This window comes from Melopsittacus undulatus, chromosome 8 (genome assembly GCF_012275295.1).
Source record: "Melopsittacus undulatus isolate bMelUnd1 chromosome 8, bMelUnd1.mat.Z, whole genome shotgun sequence".
NCBI classification, from domain to species: domain Eukaryota; kingdom Metazoa; phylum Chordata; class Aves; order Psittaciformes; family Psittaculidae; genus Melopsittacus; species Melopsittacus undulatus.
The window spans coordinates 3,869,606-3,887,034 of NC_047534.1; the positions used below are offsets into that span (position 1 = coordinate 3,869,606).

General features: G+C 50.5%; 1 protein-coding gene across 2 annotated transcripts in view; it reads left to right on the plus strand.

The window, feature by feature from the left end:
* Window positions 1–17,427, plus strand: part of TNRC18 (trinucleotide repeat containing 18) — a 53,885-nt gene extending 36,458 nt beyond the window's left edge. For both annotated transcript variants that reach the window (XM_034065621.1, XM_034065620.1), the window contains exons 16-28: window positions 4,307–4,546; window positions 6,877–7,319; window positions 8,102–8,266; window positions 9,091–9,232; window positions 9,683–9,800; window positions 10,084–10,159; window positions 10,470–10,578; window positions 11,241–11,357; window positions 11,484–11,648; window positions 12,157–13,451; window positions 13,790–14,026; window positions 14,488–14,562; window positions 15,094–17,427. In XM_034065621.1, coding sequence (XP_033921512.1) covers window positions 4,307–4,546; window positions 6,877–7,319; window positions 8,102–8,266; window positions 9,091–9,232; window positions 9,683–9,800; window positions 10,084–10,159; window positions 10,470–10,578; window positions 11,241–11,357; window positions 11,484–11,648; window positions 12,157–13,451; window positions 13,790–14,026; window positions 14,488–14,562; window positions 15,094–15,300 — 3,389 coding nt within the window. In that variant the 3' untranslated portion in view covers window positions 15,301–17,427. The remainder of the gene's footprint in view (window positions 1–4,306; window positions 4,547–6,876; window positions 7,320–8,101; window positions 8,267–9,090; window positions 9,233–9,682; window positions 9,801–10,083; window positions 10,160–10,469; window positions 10,579–11,240; window positions 11,358–11,483; window positions 11,649–12,156; window positions 13,452–13,789; window positions 14,027–14,487; window positions 14,563–15,093) is intronic.
* Window positions 17,428–17,429: the final 2 nt, after the last annotated feature.

The following is a 17,429-nucleotide window of genomic DNA, read 5'->3' on the forward strand; positions in this document are numbered from 1 at the left end:
TATGTAGGTAGGCAAAATAACTTTTCTTTCTGTCATCTGTCAGCCTCAGACGTTTCGCTGTTACCTCCATGAATAATGACACGTAGCTCTTTGCATCCTCTTGGTTATTTTAATGATGATTGCTGTCCACTTTTGACTTTTCCTCTGTCCATGAAGAGACTTGCATGGAAGATTTGCTTGTGTGCATGTGTTTGAGGACTCCAGAAATACTTCACTGTTGCCAGACCTTCCTTTGGGAAACCCCTTAACACCCAGTGAAGGGAAAGGTTTGCAGATGGGGCCGAGATGAGAAGCCACAGCAAAGGTTCTGCCACTGTCCTTAGAGGTTTCAGGGCCATGATGCAGACTCTCCTAGTACCCGGGGTAATTGCCTGGCCATGACCCTGCCCAATATCTATGCCAGAGGTAGGAGTAGCTGCAGGAAGAAGTGTTTTCATCTGGTTTGAGATAGACAATGCTGCTTTCTTACAGACTAAACACCATGTTGCCCTTCTGGTAAGAGGCAAAGCTTGTGGTTTTTTCTCCAGTAACCTTGGAGAGGAAACTCCTAATAGGGGCTAAAGCCACAGGGGACTTTTGAAAACCATCAGGATAAGTAATACCTTGAGCTTTCCGAGACCAAAGATCCACACTTCCTCCTCCTCCATACTCTGTTTTCCATAAGAAATTAGTACCCTCTTCCCTGCTCTCCTTCTGTGACGGGGAGGATGGTTTGACCCCAGTGAAAAAGCCCCACACAAACCAGTGAGGGTTCACTGTTTCCCTGCACAGTCATTCCCATGTGATGGATTTAATGGGTTTAATTTTGTAAGTATTTCTGGAGTCAGCAGCACAGCACATCTGGGGGGGAAAAAAAAGTATTTACAATGATGAGAATTGGCTTGTTTGAAAAAGGAAAAGAAGAAAAACAAAGGCACAATCTGCAATTGGACACTCCAAAATCGATAACCTCCAGAATCTGGACAGATCACACAGATCAGATGTCAATGACCCAGTAGCTGTCTAAAGTCTGCCTGTACTTAGCCTGCTTTGTATGCTGTAGGCCTGCTTGGTGTTATGAGAAAACCGTGCTATTTTCTTTTCTATGTGAAATGACTCTTTTTAAGTGTGTGATTTTTTTCCTTCCCCCCTTCCCAAGCTTTTCCTGTCCACATCCCCCTCAACCTTGTTACATCAGCCTTTAAAACCCAAATTGCTTAACCAGTTTCTGTTCACCATTAACAGATCTTCATTTCCTGCTCTCCTACAGTAGAAGTTAAAAGCCATGAGAACGATTTGAATTGGGTTTGGGTTTTAATTTAGTGCAGGTAAAAATAAGCTTAGAAAAGTGTTCTTTAGGTCTAGTTTATCAGTGGCATTTAAATCTGAAGTGATTGTTTTGACTGTAGAGTTGTATGTACACGTGTGGTTGCATGTGGATATATACACACATATACATGCTCTTAAAAATGGCGATTAGAAAACTTACAACTTTGGGTATTATTTTCCTTATCCTCATTCAGTGTTAACAGAATTACTATAGAAGGGAAAAAATTATATTATTTAATGTCTTTTTCTCCATTGTTAACTAAAAATCACCTTTTCAGGAGTGAAAAATTGAGGCTTCAGTTGCGTTAAGGCATCTGTGTATACTTCATTTAAGCCCACATGTAGTTTGGGTACAGCAGGAGTAAAACTGCTTTGCATTAAATACAGGCATCATGCCTCTCTCCAAAATGCCATAGAGCACCAATGACTTATTTGCCACCATAACCATAAATGTGGGGATTTAGCTTAGATTCATGTGTGTTTGGAGCAGAGCCCCAGATACGTTCTTTCTATCCCATTTGTTAGTTTTTGTCCCTTGGAAAACGGAGAGGAAGAGGAGCAGGGGTTGTGCTGTGCATATAGAGTGGAGTCGGCAAGATGTGCCCTTGCCATGAGAGGTGGAGGAGGATAGATCTGTGCTGTGAACGTGTTAAAACGTGTGTATTTTCAGGCTGAAAATTGTATTTCATGCAGCTAAAAATACAAGTGTTGCAGGGAGAATGCTGACAAGAGGCTGTAGCTTCAGTTGTCTTTCTGTAGTGTGACTTTGAAAGAGGTTAGAATAACTGCCAGGTATGTTATTGTGTCGTACATTTTCTGTGGCATGAGTAATAGCTGCTTTCATCCTGCCTTTTAAATCTGTTTTACCTTGCTGCATTTGAAATACTGTAGCTGCTGGGCACCTTTATGCCCTCACATGTGCAGCATCTTTGGATGCTGAAGGAGTGATGGGCAGGCAGTGAGCTGAGCCGAGGGGGATTTACATGGGACAGGTCATGGAGGGATTGTTCTGCTGAATTGCCCTGGTTTTAACCTGTTCCCCTCCCCAGCTTCTCAGTGAGCTGCTCTCAGCTCATCCCACTCATTAATTCTGTCATGTGAGGTTGATTTTTCCATTCCTTTTCCTGATTTTCCCAGCCAAATGGGATGTGTGGAGGGGGTCTCATTCCCTCCTGGTGGGGCATTGAACTCGGGCACTGGGTTTGCTGCTTTTCAGGCAGGTGCTTTTCGCATCTCAGAAGAGCTGAGTTCATCTGGATTTGCTTTCTTCTTGGCAGAATGTAGGGAACCAGCAGTTTTTTGCCCCTGTCTTGGTAGGGGAAGGAATCTGATCCTAATTTGCTGCAGAGTTTTTATGTTTTCCATGTGGGTTTTATGCAGAGAGTGAGCAGGGCTCTGGATTTCATGGTGTTTCCTGCAGGACTGTAGGTTTAGTAGCATTTTATATCACAGGGAGCCAGCCTGAGCAGTTGAAATGTGGAAGAGCTTTTGATGCAGTTAAAAATTAGTATTCTTGTGACTGTTTGATGTGTGCCATGGAGAGAAGCTCTCCTTGTTAAAGAAAAATAACATCTCTCTCTGTATATAGCTGGCCATTACTTCAGCTGATAAAATGCAAGGATGAGTACGCTGGTTTCTGATTTTCCTCTTATTTCTAATGTCACGGAGAAATAATCCAAAGTGGAAAACTGACACTTGGTGTTATGGGTTTGGGTTGTTTTAAACAGCCGAGTGTTGAGGACGTTTTTATCTATCCCAGAGGGCATACGTGAAAAGAAAAGGATTTTCATGTTCATTCCAGCTCATTTTGAAGGGATCTGTTTTCTCATTTGGCTCAGGGTTCAGAGGGAGAGGAGCTGGTGAGTGGGCTCAGGCTGGGGGCGAGCAGGGCTCCTGCTAGTGGTGGGAATTCTCCAGCAGCCTCCATGATCCTACTTAAGCCCTCAATTTCGAGAGGAATGAAATCCCTTTTCCAGGCCCACTTTTTGTGCAGTTAAATCTATTCCATCTAGATTTATGTGCTCATATATGTGTGTGTATATGGATGTGTGTGGTATACGTGTGCTCACCAGCACAAGCTGGGTGAGATGCTGTTCAGATTAATTGCCTTTGAGCTGATGACAGACTCCTGGGAAGTGCTGTAGCAAGGGAGAGGTGCCACTCTCAGAGCATCTACCCTCAAAATACCTGCTGTATATACACCGCAAAGGAAACCCCCAGCCCACTGCTCTCTGCAGGTGTCAGCCAAGGCTGATTTCATTGCCAGCATCAGACTGTGGCTGTGGGCAGCTCTTCCTGCCTGTGCTGAGCTGGGCTTCCCTAGCCTGAGCTGTAGAGAGGGAAATGAAAGGCACGGAGAGTTTTGAGGCAGAGTGTTTAAACACTCCTCCAACACCGCCTACACTTTATCCCCCGTCTCCCTTATGCATTCCAAATCCATTGCTTTCAAGTTATTTCCCTCCTTCTTTGCATTATTTCTTCCTGCCCCTTCTCCTCTCTCTGTCCTCCTTGCCATGGCACAGGCTGATCTCTGGTATTCCCCTTCCATGCTGATCTCTGGTTCTGATTACACTAATGGATTTTGTTATGGAGGAAGAGGTGGTGGGTGGGAGGGGAATCCCACAGCTCCAAGGTTGGGATTTTCAAAGGAATTAAGCTTTTAATTCCTCCTGAAAGCTGCAGGGAAGGAGTGCATGGCATCCTTTTCAAATCTCTGCCAACACCCTATGCTTCCCTCCCTCGTCTTGAATGGGTCCTCCCTGCTGTACCCTGTATTGCTGTGTCCTTCAAGGGTGGTGGTAGGCAGGGTGTTCCTGGCTGTATGGCTGCAAAGACGTGTGTCTGTGTGGCCAACATCTTCTGGCTCAGCTTGGAGGGGGGGGCTCAGTGCTACTTAGGTGAGCACAGAGCAGCAGGAGAGTTACACTTTGGGGTTGAAATGTGGCTGATGCACAGCTCCATCAGGTTTGTAATGGGCTTCCTCTTTTCTGCATGCTAGATTCTAGCTCAGAGGAGGACGAAGAGGAGGATGAAGAGGAAGAGGAGGAAGCAGAGGACTATGGGACAGACGGCACCGACAGGCTTTCATCGCCTGCCCTTGATGAGAGTGGTCTGGGCCTTCTAGCAAGGTTTGCTGCCAGTGCCATGCCCAGCCCCATCGTTCCCCCTCCACTCTCCATCATCCAGCTGGAGGCCAAGCAGAAGGCAAAGAAGAAGGAGGAGCGGCAGAGCCTGATGGGTGAGTTGCATGGGTAGGGTTAGTGCTATGGGGGCCAAGGCGGAAGGTCAGGAGGGTCCTGGCTGTGCTGCAAGAGAGCAGGTTGTTACCCAGACACTGTCTTGCCCTTTCTTCGCTTCTGGCTGCTTGGTCCTGATGCTGAAGGAAAGGGGAATTGCCTGGCAAGAAAACAAGAACCACTCAAGGCTATGGCAGGTTTAGCAGCTGCAGCCATGGCTTCTTCCTTAGGGGCTTTGTCAAAGTTTCCTCTTGTGCTACCTGGCAATCCTTAACAGGCTGCAACGGCAAGTGATGGGATACTGTCCCCCCTTGGACAGAGTGCTGAAAGCAGTGTAGAGCTGTTGCATTTTAGGGAAGGAAGCATGTGCTAAATGCAGCTGATCTTAAATACCCAAGAAAAGCAGACACCCAAGCAGAAGAAAAACCATTTCAGTCAGCCCATCCCATCAGCTTCCTCATTGAAACCAGCCAGAGAGACTTGAAAGAAGCATGCCGTCCTCTGCCCCTGTGTTCTCAGTGCCAGACCCTGTGTTTCTGTCTCTGTCCTTGTCTCGGTTTCAGTGTCTAACACGTAATTGGGAGTTTCATTTCTTCCCCTCCCCGTGCTCTGCTGCACCAGTGGCTGCTGGTGACATCGTTCCTGGTCAGACACGTCTGTATGGGCTCCATTTATAAATTCTCTATTAATATTTATTAAGTGATAATGGAATTTATAGCATGCTTCAGAATGGAAAATGATGTCTTCCTTGGGAGCCTGGCTTGTTTTAACACTGTTTCCATGCTATATTAGGCTTTTGCCAACTTGTTCCAACAGCCTCTGTTAAGAATTTATTGTCTTGTAACCTGCCCTCCTTGAAACTGGAAGCATCTAGAAATTGCCTCATGCTGTAGTGAGAGAAGAGGAGGAGTGTTGTAATTTCCAGTGGGTTTTTCATCCTGAGCCTTGCCAGCTTTGGTTTTGACAGGCTTGCTCTTTTCCTGCTCGTGCTGGGGCTGTCTCAGGGGAAGAGGTTTGGGTAGGAGAGGAGAGCAGGTTCCTGCGCACTGGATTTCCTCAGGAAGGTGAGCGTAGTGGAGAAAGAAGGACTGAAAGGAGATGTTTTCTGTGCCTCTGCCTCTTATAACTTCATTTTCCCACGTGAATGTTCGGTTCCTTGTGTTCTCTCTCCACTGTCCTGCACACAGTGGTTATCACAGCAGGGGCTGTTCACCGTTGAGCTGGAGAAGAGTTTGTGTCAACCTCCCTGGCATGAAGCAAGGCCTCATTTCAGAGCTGGCTGGTTTGAAGGCACAGTCATGCAGATGTATGTGCAGAGAGGGCAGGCTGGAGGAGGATACAAGAGAGACCTTTATGTAGAGGGAGGACCAGGTTCTAGTGATGTTTGTACACACCTTCAGAGGTGCTGTGCCACCCCATGAGTTCCAGTGTCCTGGAAAATAAATGGATCTAGAAAACCTGGGCTCTGTCTCTTGTTCCAAGTGCATGACCTTGGGCAAACTTCTTGGCTGTTCATATCTCCCTGATGGCACAGTGCCTCTGCAGCCACACAGCTTTGCCTGGCTCCTGCCCATGTTGCTTCATGTGGAGGTGCTGTTTCCATTTCCCGTTTGCTTCTTCAAACATATGGCCTCGTTCTCCTTTATCAGATTGTGAGGAACACGCTGAAGGTGGGGAACATTTTGGTGTTCCTACAATAACTTCTGGCCTCTGGGTACTGCTGTGCCCCTGGTGCTGAGCAGAGGCCAGTGTGAGGGGATTTCCATTTGCCACAGACAAAAGATCATTTGCCTCTCTTGACTTTAAGGCAATTACCTGAGCCAGTAAAAAGATTTGTGGTGTCTGTTGGCCAATGGCAAAAAAAATCAGCTTGAAATACAGGTTTATTTGATTTGTTAAAAGAGATTGTTCTCCTGCCTCTAAGGTGAGACTGGAGAGGACTCCCACCGGGAGAGGAGGAAGGCTGAGCTTGTGGGGTTCGTGCTTGGCTTCATCTGAGCAGCTCCTTTTGGTTGAGGGGCAAATGATAGAGTAGCTTCTCTTTTAAGAGCTTCTCTGCAGGGTTTTGGTTATGGGAGATGGGGACATCCTGAACCACACAGCCTGAGTGTGTGGGCTCTAATTTGGGGCAAGGGAGACTTGAAACAGGGAAATCAGTGTTTCATGGGGCAGAAATGTGCATCTGAAGGATGGAGGGGTTGGAAAGGGGAACAAGCCAGGGCTCTGTTAAGCAGGCACAGTGTCTCCCATGGAGCCCAAAAGCTTCCAGCAGGATGTGGCCCCTCTTGGCTCAGACTGGGCTTTAACTGATGGTTCTATCTTTTGCACCTAGGGACAGAGTTTGAATACACTGACTCCGAGAGTGAGATCAAGATCAGGAAGAAGTCTCCTTCAGGACTGCTGAGAGGAAAGAAGGGGCCGCTGGAGGCAAGCAGCATCCCACCAAGCCAGGCCCCCAGCGGCCTTGACTCCGGCTCTGGGAGCACTGACAAGGCCAAGCTGGGGTCTGACAAAGGCCGTAAGCTGAAGAAATTCAAGTCCCCCAAGGAGCTGAGCTTTGAGTTTGGGCTGGAGGCCAGTGATGATGACCTGTGGAACCGGCGCCGCAGCGAGCGCATCTTCCTCCACGATGCCACCATGTCCTCGGCCATGCTGAGCCCCGTGGCCCCTGCCAGCTCCACTCCTGTCTCCAAGCCTGGCCGCTGTGGCAAGGGGGCACCCATGAGCCCCAAAAAGGAGGGCAGCAAGGGGAAGGAGAGGAAGGAGCTAAGCAAGGTGAGGATTGCTGTGGGAGAGAGGGGATGTGATTAACTCTGCTAGGGCAGGGGAGGGTTGAGTCCTGTCTTGGTAGTTGCCCCAGTGCTGTTTGGCTGTCCCTTGTCACCCCTGCCAGCCCCATGTACACCCAGAGAAGCTGTCAGGCCTGGATTTGACTCACAAATAGTAAAAGCCTGTTGTGTTTGAACACATTGGTTTTATCACCCTCCATGTCCCAAATCCATCCTGTTTGGATTGGCCAGAGTGGACATGTGTGGAATCTCTTTTCCACTCTGTGCAACCTTGCTTGCTGAGCTGTCTTCCCCACACTGGCTTTTAAGGCTGTTCACCTTTTATACGATGTCTTGCGAGGGCTGTCCCTGGCTGGTGGTGGCAGTGATCTCTGGGTTGCTGGCTCTTCATCTTGGCTGAAGATTCAGCTCCCTCTGCCTTGAGCTCAATTCATGGCAGCATCATGGAGGAGCACTGATTGTGGAGAGAGTTAGACCTAAGTTAGTTGTGACATGAGGCCAGCTGGGATCTTCTTGGAGCTCTTTGGGGGAAGGTTTGATGGGCAGGAATGGCTCTCCAGAGCGATGAAAAGCTCTTCCTAAAATGTATGAAGCCTGAAAGCAGAGCTGGGAGATGTAGCATGTGGTGCAGTCAGTAAACTTAACTGCTGGCTGAAGGTTATCCTTTCCTGTGCGCAGCCTACTGTGCTCCACCTTTCCCCTCACCCTGGGCCCAGATCTTTACCAGTCCTCTCTTTACTGATGGGAGTGTTTTCTTCTTCTTTTTAGCAGCGGAAGAAGGGTAAAGAAGCACCCTGCTGCTCCTCCTCCTCATCCATGTCTCCTCCTGGCATCCCTAGCTCCCCATCTGATGTTCGTGTCAGCCTGGCGAGTGCCTTGGGCTCCACCAAGAAGAGCAAAGCCAAGGTGAAAGCCAAGGAGGTGAAAAAAGAGGTGAGGGGCTGGTTCTAGTCTGGAGGGTGGCTGGCAGGGTCCTGCTTTCTTCCTGGACTGTTGCAGTGTGAAGGAGGAAAAACAGACATGCAGGTTTTGCTGTGTGTGTTACAGGCAAAATGCTGGTTTGAGAAGCCTAAAATCCAAGGAAGGCTGGGTCAGGTAGTACCTGCTGCTACCATCTGGTGTTCGTTTCCCTTCATCCCTCTAATTAAGGAACAAGTGGGCTTTTCTCTAAGGCTGCCACGGGGTGGAGGGAGTCCTGCATAGCAAGGACCAAGGAGGTGGTGGTGGTTGTGTTGCTCAACACCAAGTGAGCCAGGTCACATCTGGTTTCTGCTCCATTGCTGTGGCCTGTCTTCTCTCATAACACACATCTTCTCATTGTGAGTGGAATGTTTATGGTCTGGTGCAACAGAGAAATGGATTGTGGGCTGTTTAAGAAGGAACAGGATCAGTGCCTGCTCCCAGTTCAGCGAAGTCAGTCTTGGGAGCGCTGTGCAGAGAGGTGGTGAATGCAAAGTAAAGCCATGGCTGTCTGCTCCACAGCATCTCTCCTAACCTCCAGGATATGGCTGGAGATGTGAGACAGCTTTTGGTCAGCTGTCAGTGATGCTTGGGGATAAACCCAGAAAAACAGAGGTCTTTGTTCAACCAAAAAGCATGTTTGGGTACACCCACTTAACTCTGTGTGGTTAACATTGCTGAGGATGGAGACAGAGTGGTCCCAGTATCCTTAGGTTACTTGTTGCTGGAGGAAGGTGGGATGGGGTTAGACTGCTGCCTGTTGTCATCCAGCTGACATGCTGCTTGCTCTTCTGCAGAACCGAGGGAAGGGAGGAGCTGTCAGCAAGCTCATGGAGAGCATGGCAGCAGAGGAGGATTTTGAACCCAACCAGGACAGCAGCTTCTCAGAGGATGAGAACATCCCACTGAGCATGCTGGTTGAGCGACCACCCACACCAGGTGAGGGGCTGGGGGCCTGATTGTGCAGGTAGAGGAGGTGAACAGTTTCTCAGAGGAGGGTTGTGCTGCTTTTACACATCCCTTACCCAAAGCCACGAGTCTTTGGGGTGGAGATCCCACTTTTCCATCCAATTTAGCCTTCCAGAAACAAGCTTTACCAGAGTAGCCCACTGTGACGTGTTGATGTGAAGCCCAGTGTCTGAACTGCCCTATTTTCATTAAGTGGTATATTATTATTATTACTAAGCAGGGGACTTTTTATTATTACTAGGAGGGCAAAATTTGCTGCCACCAAGAGGTAGGGAGAGAGAAGGAGCCCTTTCTGCAACGGGCTTCTGATCTTTACCTGGTGGAGAGTAATGAGGAGAGTATGAGGTTTCCTTTTCCCCTTCCTGTTGCTTTTTCCTCTATGGTGCTCTCTCATCCCCATCTTGCTCCAACACCTCACAGCTCCCCGCTCCTGCATAATCGACAAGGATGAGCTGAAAGATGGTCTGCGTGTCCTCATCCCCATGGATGACAAGCTGCTCTATGCTGGGCATGTAAAGACTGTGCATTCACCAGACATGTGAGTTGAGGGGCTGCTGTATCCACCTGGGCTCTGCCAGTGAATGGGGACATCACTGATCCAGGGATTAATCTGGGAGTTGTGTAGAGCTGGCAGGAGAGAGACTGACAGAGCCTGCCAGGGAGGGAAGGAAAGTTCACTCTAGTTTATCAGTGCTGAGGAAAGTCCAATAACCTCTCATGAAATGCTCTCAATTAAACTGGTGGTGGGGCTCAGAGGGAGCTGGTAGCTGATCAGGGGATGTCTTACTTGTGCAGTGTCTGACTGGGCCTTTGTGTTTCAGATACCGTGTGGTGGTGGAAGGTGAGAGGGGGAACCGTCCCCACATCTACTGCCTGGAGCAGCTCTTGCAGGAAGCGGTATGAGGCCAAAGGGGCTGTTGAACCCTGGTTTGGGGTGCAGGAGGCTTCCAGCTGGGCTTGCAGGCATACCTGGGTCCTGCACCCATAGCCTTGGTGTGGGTCACTGCCCCATGGCAGCACACACTAGGCCTGTATGCCAGCAGGGATAGTCTTCCATGCTGTCCTGTGAGTGGACAAGAGGGCATTTCCCAGCAGCAAAACTGTCACTTGCCTTCTCCAGAGCTGCTTTGCTGCACTCCAGGTGTGGTGGGATGGTGTGTGCTGGTGTCAGGAACGTCAGTAATTGCCTTCCTCTTACCCTGAGCAGATCATTGATGTGAAACCACCTTCAGTGCGGTTCCTGCCCGAGGGCACGAGGATTGCAGCCTACTGGAGCCAGCAGTACCGCTGCCTCTACCCAGGGACAGTTGTCCGAGGTAAGGCCACGCTGACTGCTCTGCCCTGTGAACCAGGGATGTCTCAGTCCTGTGTGTCCTGAGGGATGTCAGGCTTGTATGGGGATGCCCTGAGATCTGCTGTGGATGTCCTGAGGTTCAGAGACTGGCCCATTTCTCTCCACTAGATCATGATGCTGGTTTAGTAACATCTTACTGTCCAGGAGATGTGCTGTCATAGTTTAAAGTCTGAGCAATTAAAATACCAATAGTCAACACACTGAAGAGTCAGAATTAGCTTCAGGCACCAAAGATTTCTGAGGTTGTGGAGGTTTCTTAATCACCTGCACACTCATAGCCTTGCCTCTGACACTCCCCCATCTGGTCCCATTAGAAACTCAGTGAAGATTCCTCTGCCATGGCCGGTCTTGCTTTTGTGCTCCTGATTGCGCTATGTGTATATAAAGGAAGAATTGCAAGTTACAGACCAGTGAAGCTGATGCCAGGAGAGATGGTGGGAACACAGCTGATTTCCCTTGGAGAGTAGGGGCAATGCAGCAGCTTGTGATTGCTGAGAGCAGTAGCAAAATGCTCTCCCTGCACAGCCTAGGAAAGGTGGAGACAGGAAGCTTTGGAGCTGTTGCAGGAGTTTGTACTCTGATGTTTTTTCCTCATCCCATATTCTGCTCTCCCCCAACCCACAGGAGCCCTGGATCTGGAGGAAGATGGTGATCTCATCACAGTAGAGTTTGATGATGGCGACACAGGACGTATCCCACTGTCTCACATTCGGCTTCTCCCACCTGACTACAAGATCCAGTGTGAGTCTTACTATTCAGTTTTTTGCATGACATTTCCCTCTCTATGAAATATAGGGAGTTTCGGGCACCTCCTTCTGAGATTCTGGGATGTTTGACTACATTTGACACCTCTCTGATCTATTCCAGGTGCCGAGCCTTCCCCAGCCCTTTTGGTGCCCAGCACCAAGCGCCGTAGCCGTAAATCCAGCAAAGACACTGGAGAAGGAAAAGAGGGAGCTGCACTAGGATCAGAGGAGCCTGTGTCAAAGGGCAAAGGCCGAGGGAGAAAGCCAGGTGTCAAGGCGAAAGCTGGTAGGTTGTTACCACTGCCAGATTCCTTGCACAGCTCTCCCAAAGACAGAGCTGTTCTTGGGGCAAGAGCTGAAGGGGAATGGATGCACTGCTTTAGTGCTGAGCATCCATGCATCAGCTTCCCCTGCTGTGGCTACAGTTTGCAGGAGGCTGGCTCAGAAGCTGGCCTGCCCTGCAAGAGCCTTTTTGTCAAGGCTGCAGAGCCCAGTCCCATTTTCAGCTGAGCATCTCAGCAGCCATCAGTTGGGTCAGAGATGCAGGAGATCTGCAGTTTGATTCCCCTGCAGTCGAAGCAGCATGACTGGGCATTGCCTGTCAGCTGCTCACAGGTGCTGGCATCAGGTCGGGCTGCCTGGTAGGACCTGGGCCTCCTTGAGGATACCTGAGCAGTCAGGAACAAGCCAGCCTTGGCCAGAGACTGGTCAGCATTGGTGTCTGGTTGTGTCTGAGCTAACAAAGCCCATTTGGATGTATACAACCATATCTTTGTGTTTCCTCCCCTTTGCAGAAGAGGCTGCCTTGCCAGAAGAGAAGGATCAGGTTGAGTCTTCGCCTGTGACCTCCTCAGTCCCAGAGAAGCCAGCCAGCTTGGGCAAACCAAGCATGAAGGGGTCACGAAAATCACAGCCGCTGCCAACTGGAGGCTCTCCTGCTCCCACAGAGGAAAAGAGGTCAAAAGCCAGCAAAATGAAGATCTCCACCAAGCTGCACAGCCCCCCACAACCCACTTACCAACCTGCTGTGTTTGGCAGCATCCTCAGCACAGAACCCTACAGCGACCTCCCCGGGACACTGGCTGCGTTCAGCTCCAGCGATGCTTCAACATCAAAAGCCAAGGCCAAGAAAGGGCGGCCCACAGAAGAGACACAGGAGTTTGGCTCCATGGTCAAGGCTCAGAGGAAGCATGAAAATGAAATCCTGATCAAACTGGACCATGAGGGTGTGATGTCTCCAAAGACAAAGAAGATGAAGGAGGCGATGAGGATGCTGGAGGACTCATCCCTGGCCAGTCGCAGGGATGGCAAGAGTCTCTTAGGGCTGGGCTATTCCCCTGCAGTAGGTGTGGAGGGCAAGCAGAAATCTTCTCGAGCCAAAGCAGCTGAGGGAGACCCTTCCCCTGCCAGCTTTGGAGGGAAGTTTGATGGCTCAGCAGAGAGCCTCACTGCTTCAAAGGACCAGGAAGAAAAGGCAGCGGCTCCAGCAGCCGTGGAGGAATCTGAGAGCAACAGCAGCGACAGCAGCTCCGAGTCAGAGGGAGAAGAGGAGACTGAGAAGAACCGAGGGGAAGCCCAGGACAGCAGCTCAACCAGCTCGAGAGCATCCACACCCCTGTCCTCCTCCAACTCCTCCTCCTCTTCCTCTTCTAGCAGCAGCTCCTCTTCCTCCTCCTCTTCCTCCTCTTCCTCAGCCTCATCAACCTCTTCTTCATCCAGCTCCAGCTCTTCCTCCTCCTCCACGACGGATGAAGATTCCTCCTGTAGCTCTGATGACGAAGTAGCTGAGGCCCAGCCAAGTTCCTCGGTGCAGCAAACCCTCCCACCCAAGCCAACCAAGCAGGCAGGGAAATCCCGTGCGTCCTCCCACCCGCAGAGCCAGAAGCAGCCGGCACAGCAGCCGGTGCAGCCGCCGGCACCGCAGCAGAGCGGCAACAAGAGCAGGCCCAAGAAGCGTGAGGGCATCCACCTGCCCACCACCAAGGAGCTTGCCAAGCGCCAGCGCCTGCCCTCTGTAGAGAACAGGCCCAAGATCGCTGCGTTCCTCCCTGCACGGCAGCTCTGGAAGTGGTTTGGGAAACCCACACAGGTAAATGGAGCTTCTCCTTCCCCTCTGTAGTGCTTGGTGCTGGTGTTGCCGTTGTGGTGCCTCTTACCTTGCCCTTTCTCTTCTCTTGGGGTGGTGAAGCTCTGCTGGCTGTGGGTCCCCAGCTGAGGTCTCCATCTTGCAAGGGGATTGGGGTTAGTCTTCACTGCGTCTGGGAGAACCATGGTGTGTCCCTCTGTCCGTTTCCCTGTGGGAATGCCTGAGAATGCTGTGGATCTGCCTTCAGCAAAGGGTGGGATGCAGGACAGGGCAAGCAGTGGTGGGTAAGGAGAAGCTAGGGTAATCCCTGGTCGCTCACCCGTGTGAATCTCTCTTGGCAGAGACGAGGAATGAAAGGGAAGGCCAGGAAGCTCTTCTACAAGGCCATTGTCCGGGGCAAGGAGATCATCCGCATTGGAGACTGTGCAGTGTTCCTCTCAGCTGGCCGCCCCAACCTGCCCTACATCGGCCGGATCCAGAGCATGTGGGAGTCGTGGGGGAACAACATGGTGGTCCGAGTCAAGTGGTTCTATCACCCAGAAGAAACCAACCCTGGGAAGAAACTCAACGAAGGCAAGGTAGGCTGGTGTCCTCTGCTGGGAGCTCTGCAAAGCTGCTTGTTCCCTTTTGATTCCAAGGATGAGGAGACACCCATGGCCCAGTTACTGGTACCATAATGTTTCCTCACTGTTTCATGTTTTGGGAGCTGCCTGTGGTGTGGAAGAGCCTCTTGTTTACATCTTGAACAGGGGAAGGGTGGGTTTAACACACTAGGAAAAGACTTTTGTGTTGATCCAGAAAGTAAAAGAGTGTCAGGAGCCAGATTGAGTTCTTCTGTAGTGTAAGAACTACTGGCCTGGTGCTCAGCAACAGTCTTGCACACATATAGAGTATGATTTACAGTAGGCTCTTAGTATTTATTACCAGCGGCTGGGGACAGAGGTTGAGACTTTAAAGGTACCTGTGGTGGTAGGAGGTAATAGCATGGAAAACCAGCTCACTCACCTGCCTTTCTGCTTTCTCCTCCTCCTGGACACAGCGCTGGGATCAGAAATCAGGCAGGAGCCTGTCCACAGCTTTGCAGGCATCCAACCAGAGGAAGGACTTTATGGAGGTTGGTGAGGTTGGGGGAGGGCTGGGGAGGGATGCTGGGGACTTAGTAGCAAATGCTTAGTAATGAATCTCTGGCTCTTACTTTTTGCCTCAGCTGCTGAGACCTCAGTGCCCAGGACTTGGGATGGGTGTTCTGGGAGGGTGGGATTAGCTGCAGGTGCTGGGTGTTGGGAGGGGGGGGTGGTATCCAGCTCCCATCTCTGAATTGAGGATGATGGACTCCTGGCTTTCATATTCATTCCCCTGTCTGTGTGCTCAGTAGCCATGGCATTCTTATCAGTGGGAGCTGAGTGGAAGCAAGGGCTCAGGTTTAGTTTGCTGGATGGACTGTGTCCACTGTGGGCCCATGCAGATTCCCAGTGTCCCTCCCTGGGGCTGGGAGTGGGGATGAATGGGGAGTTCTGCTTGAGTATGAGCCCAGTCCCCAGCCAGTTGTGATGGATGTTTTCCCTGCATGTTGAAGGTGATGTTGTGAATGCTGTGAGATCTAATTCCTGCTTTTCTTTCCATCTCCCTCCTTCCTGCAACACAGCGAGCCCTCTACCAGTCCTCCCACGTGGATGAAAACGATGTCCAGACCATCTCACACAAGTGTCTTGTTGTTGGCCTGGATCAATATGAGCAGATGCTAAAGACGAAGAAATACCAAGACAGTGAGGACCTCTACTACCTTGCAGGGACCTACGAGCCCACTACGGGCATGATCTTCAACACCGACGGGGTCCCTGTCATCTGCTGACCGCCCAGGGGACACGTGCCACCCCCTGGGAAGGGACGGGACAAACCTGAGGACGTGCCTGTTCAGACCACATGATTGTTTCTTTCAATGCTCATGAATTCTGTGTCACACTACGGACAGGAGAGCGCCAGAGACATGAGGAGGAAGGAGAGGGCTGAAGGAAAGGGGTTGGGGAAGCAGTTTCAGGACTTGAGGAAGATGCTGTTGGGAGGTGGCAGTGTTTGAAGCCCCAGGCTCTTCTGGAAGTGGCTTTAAGTAAGGTGACACTTGACCAACTTCTTCCTTCCTCCTTTTGGTCCAGGAAAGCACATGGGTCTCGTGATCATTTCACCAGCGGGACCCCCCCGGCAGGAGGGATCCCTTTTGTGTCATTTGCCCCCATCGGTAACTTGGAAGCCGCCTGCACGTGGAAGGACACCTGATAGCCTTCTGCGGATGCTCCTCTCCGTCCTTATATTCCCTTTCCTGCTTAGTTCCACATGACCCTTTAGGAAGGACAGGGTGAAAGGAGATGAGTCTCTCTCAGCGCCTCATCTCGATCCTCTCGGCGCCGTTTGCAGTTCCCTTCCCCTGGAGGCCCCAGCAACGCAGAGCATGAAGGGGCAGAGTTTCCCCAGTATAAAGATGGCAGAAGAGGAAGGCTGGGAAGACGAGCCAATATCCACTTGGGGTTGCTGCCTTCCCACTGCCTTGAACAGTCTGGACCCACTTTCCCTGTCACTCTGTGTCCCTCCTGCCTTGGAAAGGCGCTGGGGGAGCAGGCGCATGGCGAGGGGTTGATGCTTGATGAACAAAGAACTCATCTTGGGAGCATGCAGTGAAGGAGGGCAGGAAATCACTGGGAAAAGTTGGTGCTTGGAGTGCAGGAGACCATTGGATTTTGGCATCCCTCGCCCAGCTTTATGCTGTATACCTTGCCTGAGCAGAGATGTGGAGCCGCTGGGAAGCCCTTGCTCACCATTTGAAGGGAATGAGGATAGTGTGAAGCCCGACCATCCCCACCTGTGGCATTGCCAGAGCCCCACTGCCACCCTGGGCTCAGGATGGGACCATCCACCTCACTCCATCCAGCCGTCCAACCTCCCCTCGGCTCCAGCAGAGCCACCACCACCATCACCTCTGCAGAGCTGACCCTGCCTCGCTCCCACTGGGCACATCCGGACCTTTGGCATCACCACCAGGGTTGGGACAACCGGAGGAGAACCACGCGACGATGGAACATCCTTGCACTTAAAAACACAACTCCAAGAGACGCACTGATCTTCACAACCACCGACTCGCACTACAGCTTGCCAGGACGTGGAGCGGGGCCTGGCCCAGGCTCCGGTGGGGAGACGTTTAGGACAAGGATATATGGATATCTCTCCACCCTGGCACTGGAGACTGGAGGCCAGGGCTCGGGGGGGGGGAGAGGGTTACCCCTGCAACGTTACCCCTCGTCCTTAACACAAACCACATGGTGCTGAGCTCGTACCATCTCCAGCCCGGGCCGTGGCGCATAGCGACGGCTCTAGCCTGTACAGTTTTAATGTACCGAAAGACTCATTAAGCCCCTCCTGTATTATAAGACTTCAAATGGATTCAACTTTTTAATTATAAATATAAATATATATATATAAATATAAATATAAACTTTTTAAAACTGTGAAAACAAACAAAAAAAAATTATGAAATTCTAAAAACAAAAAAAAGAAGAAAAAAGGAAACCAAGGCGACAACAACACCACCAACAAAAGTCCCACCTCAAGCCCCACATCCACGACGACAGAAAGGAACACAGTCTGACCTTTAGGATCCTATTTTTTATTTCCCGTTGGATTGTGATTGTAAATGATCTGGGAACAGGCACACATCATCCCCCCCCCAACCCCCCCGCTCAACGTGTACTGTACGTGTAGAAGCAAATTGTGTGAGCCTATTTTAAAGAGCGAGAGAGCGCGCGAGAGAGAGAGAGAAAAAGAGATTTTATGCTAATGTTAAATAGAAAGCACTTAAAACCCACTGCCTTCTATGGAACACAAGGATATTTCAGACAATCGAGAGGAAAGGAGAGCCAGGTTTTTGTCTTTTCTTTTGTTTCATGTTGTTTCTTTTTGTTGTTGGTTTAAAGCGATTTTTTTGGCATTCTG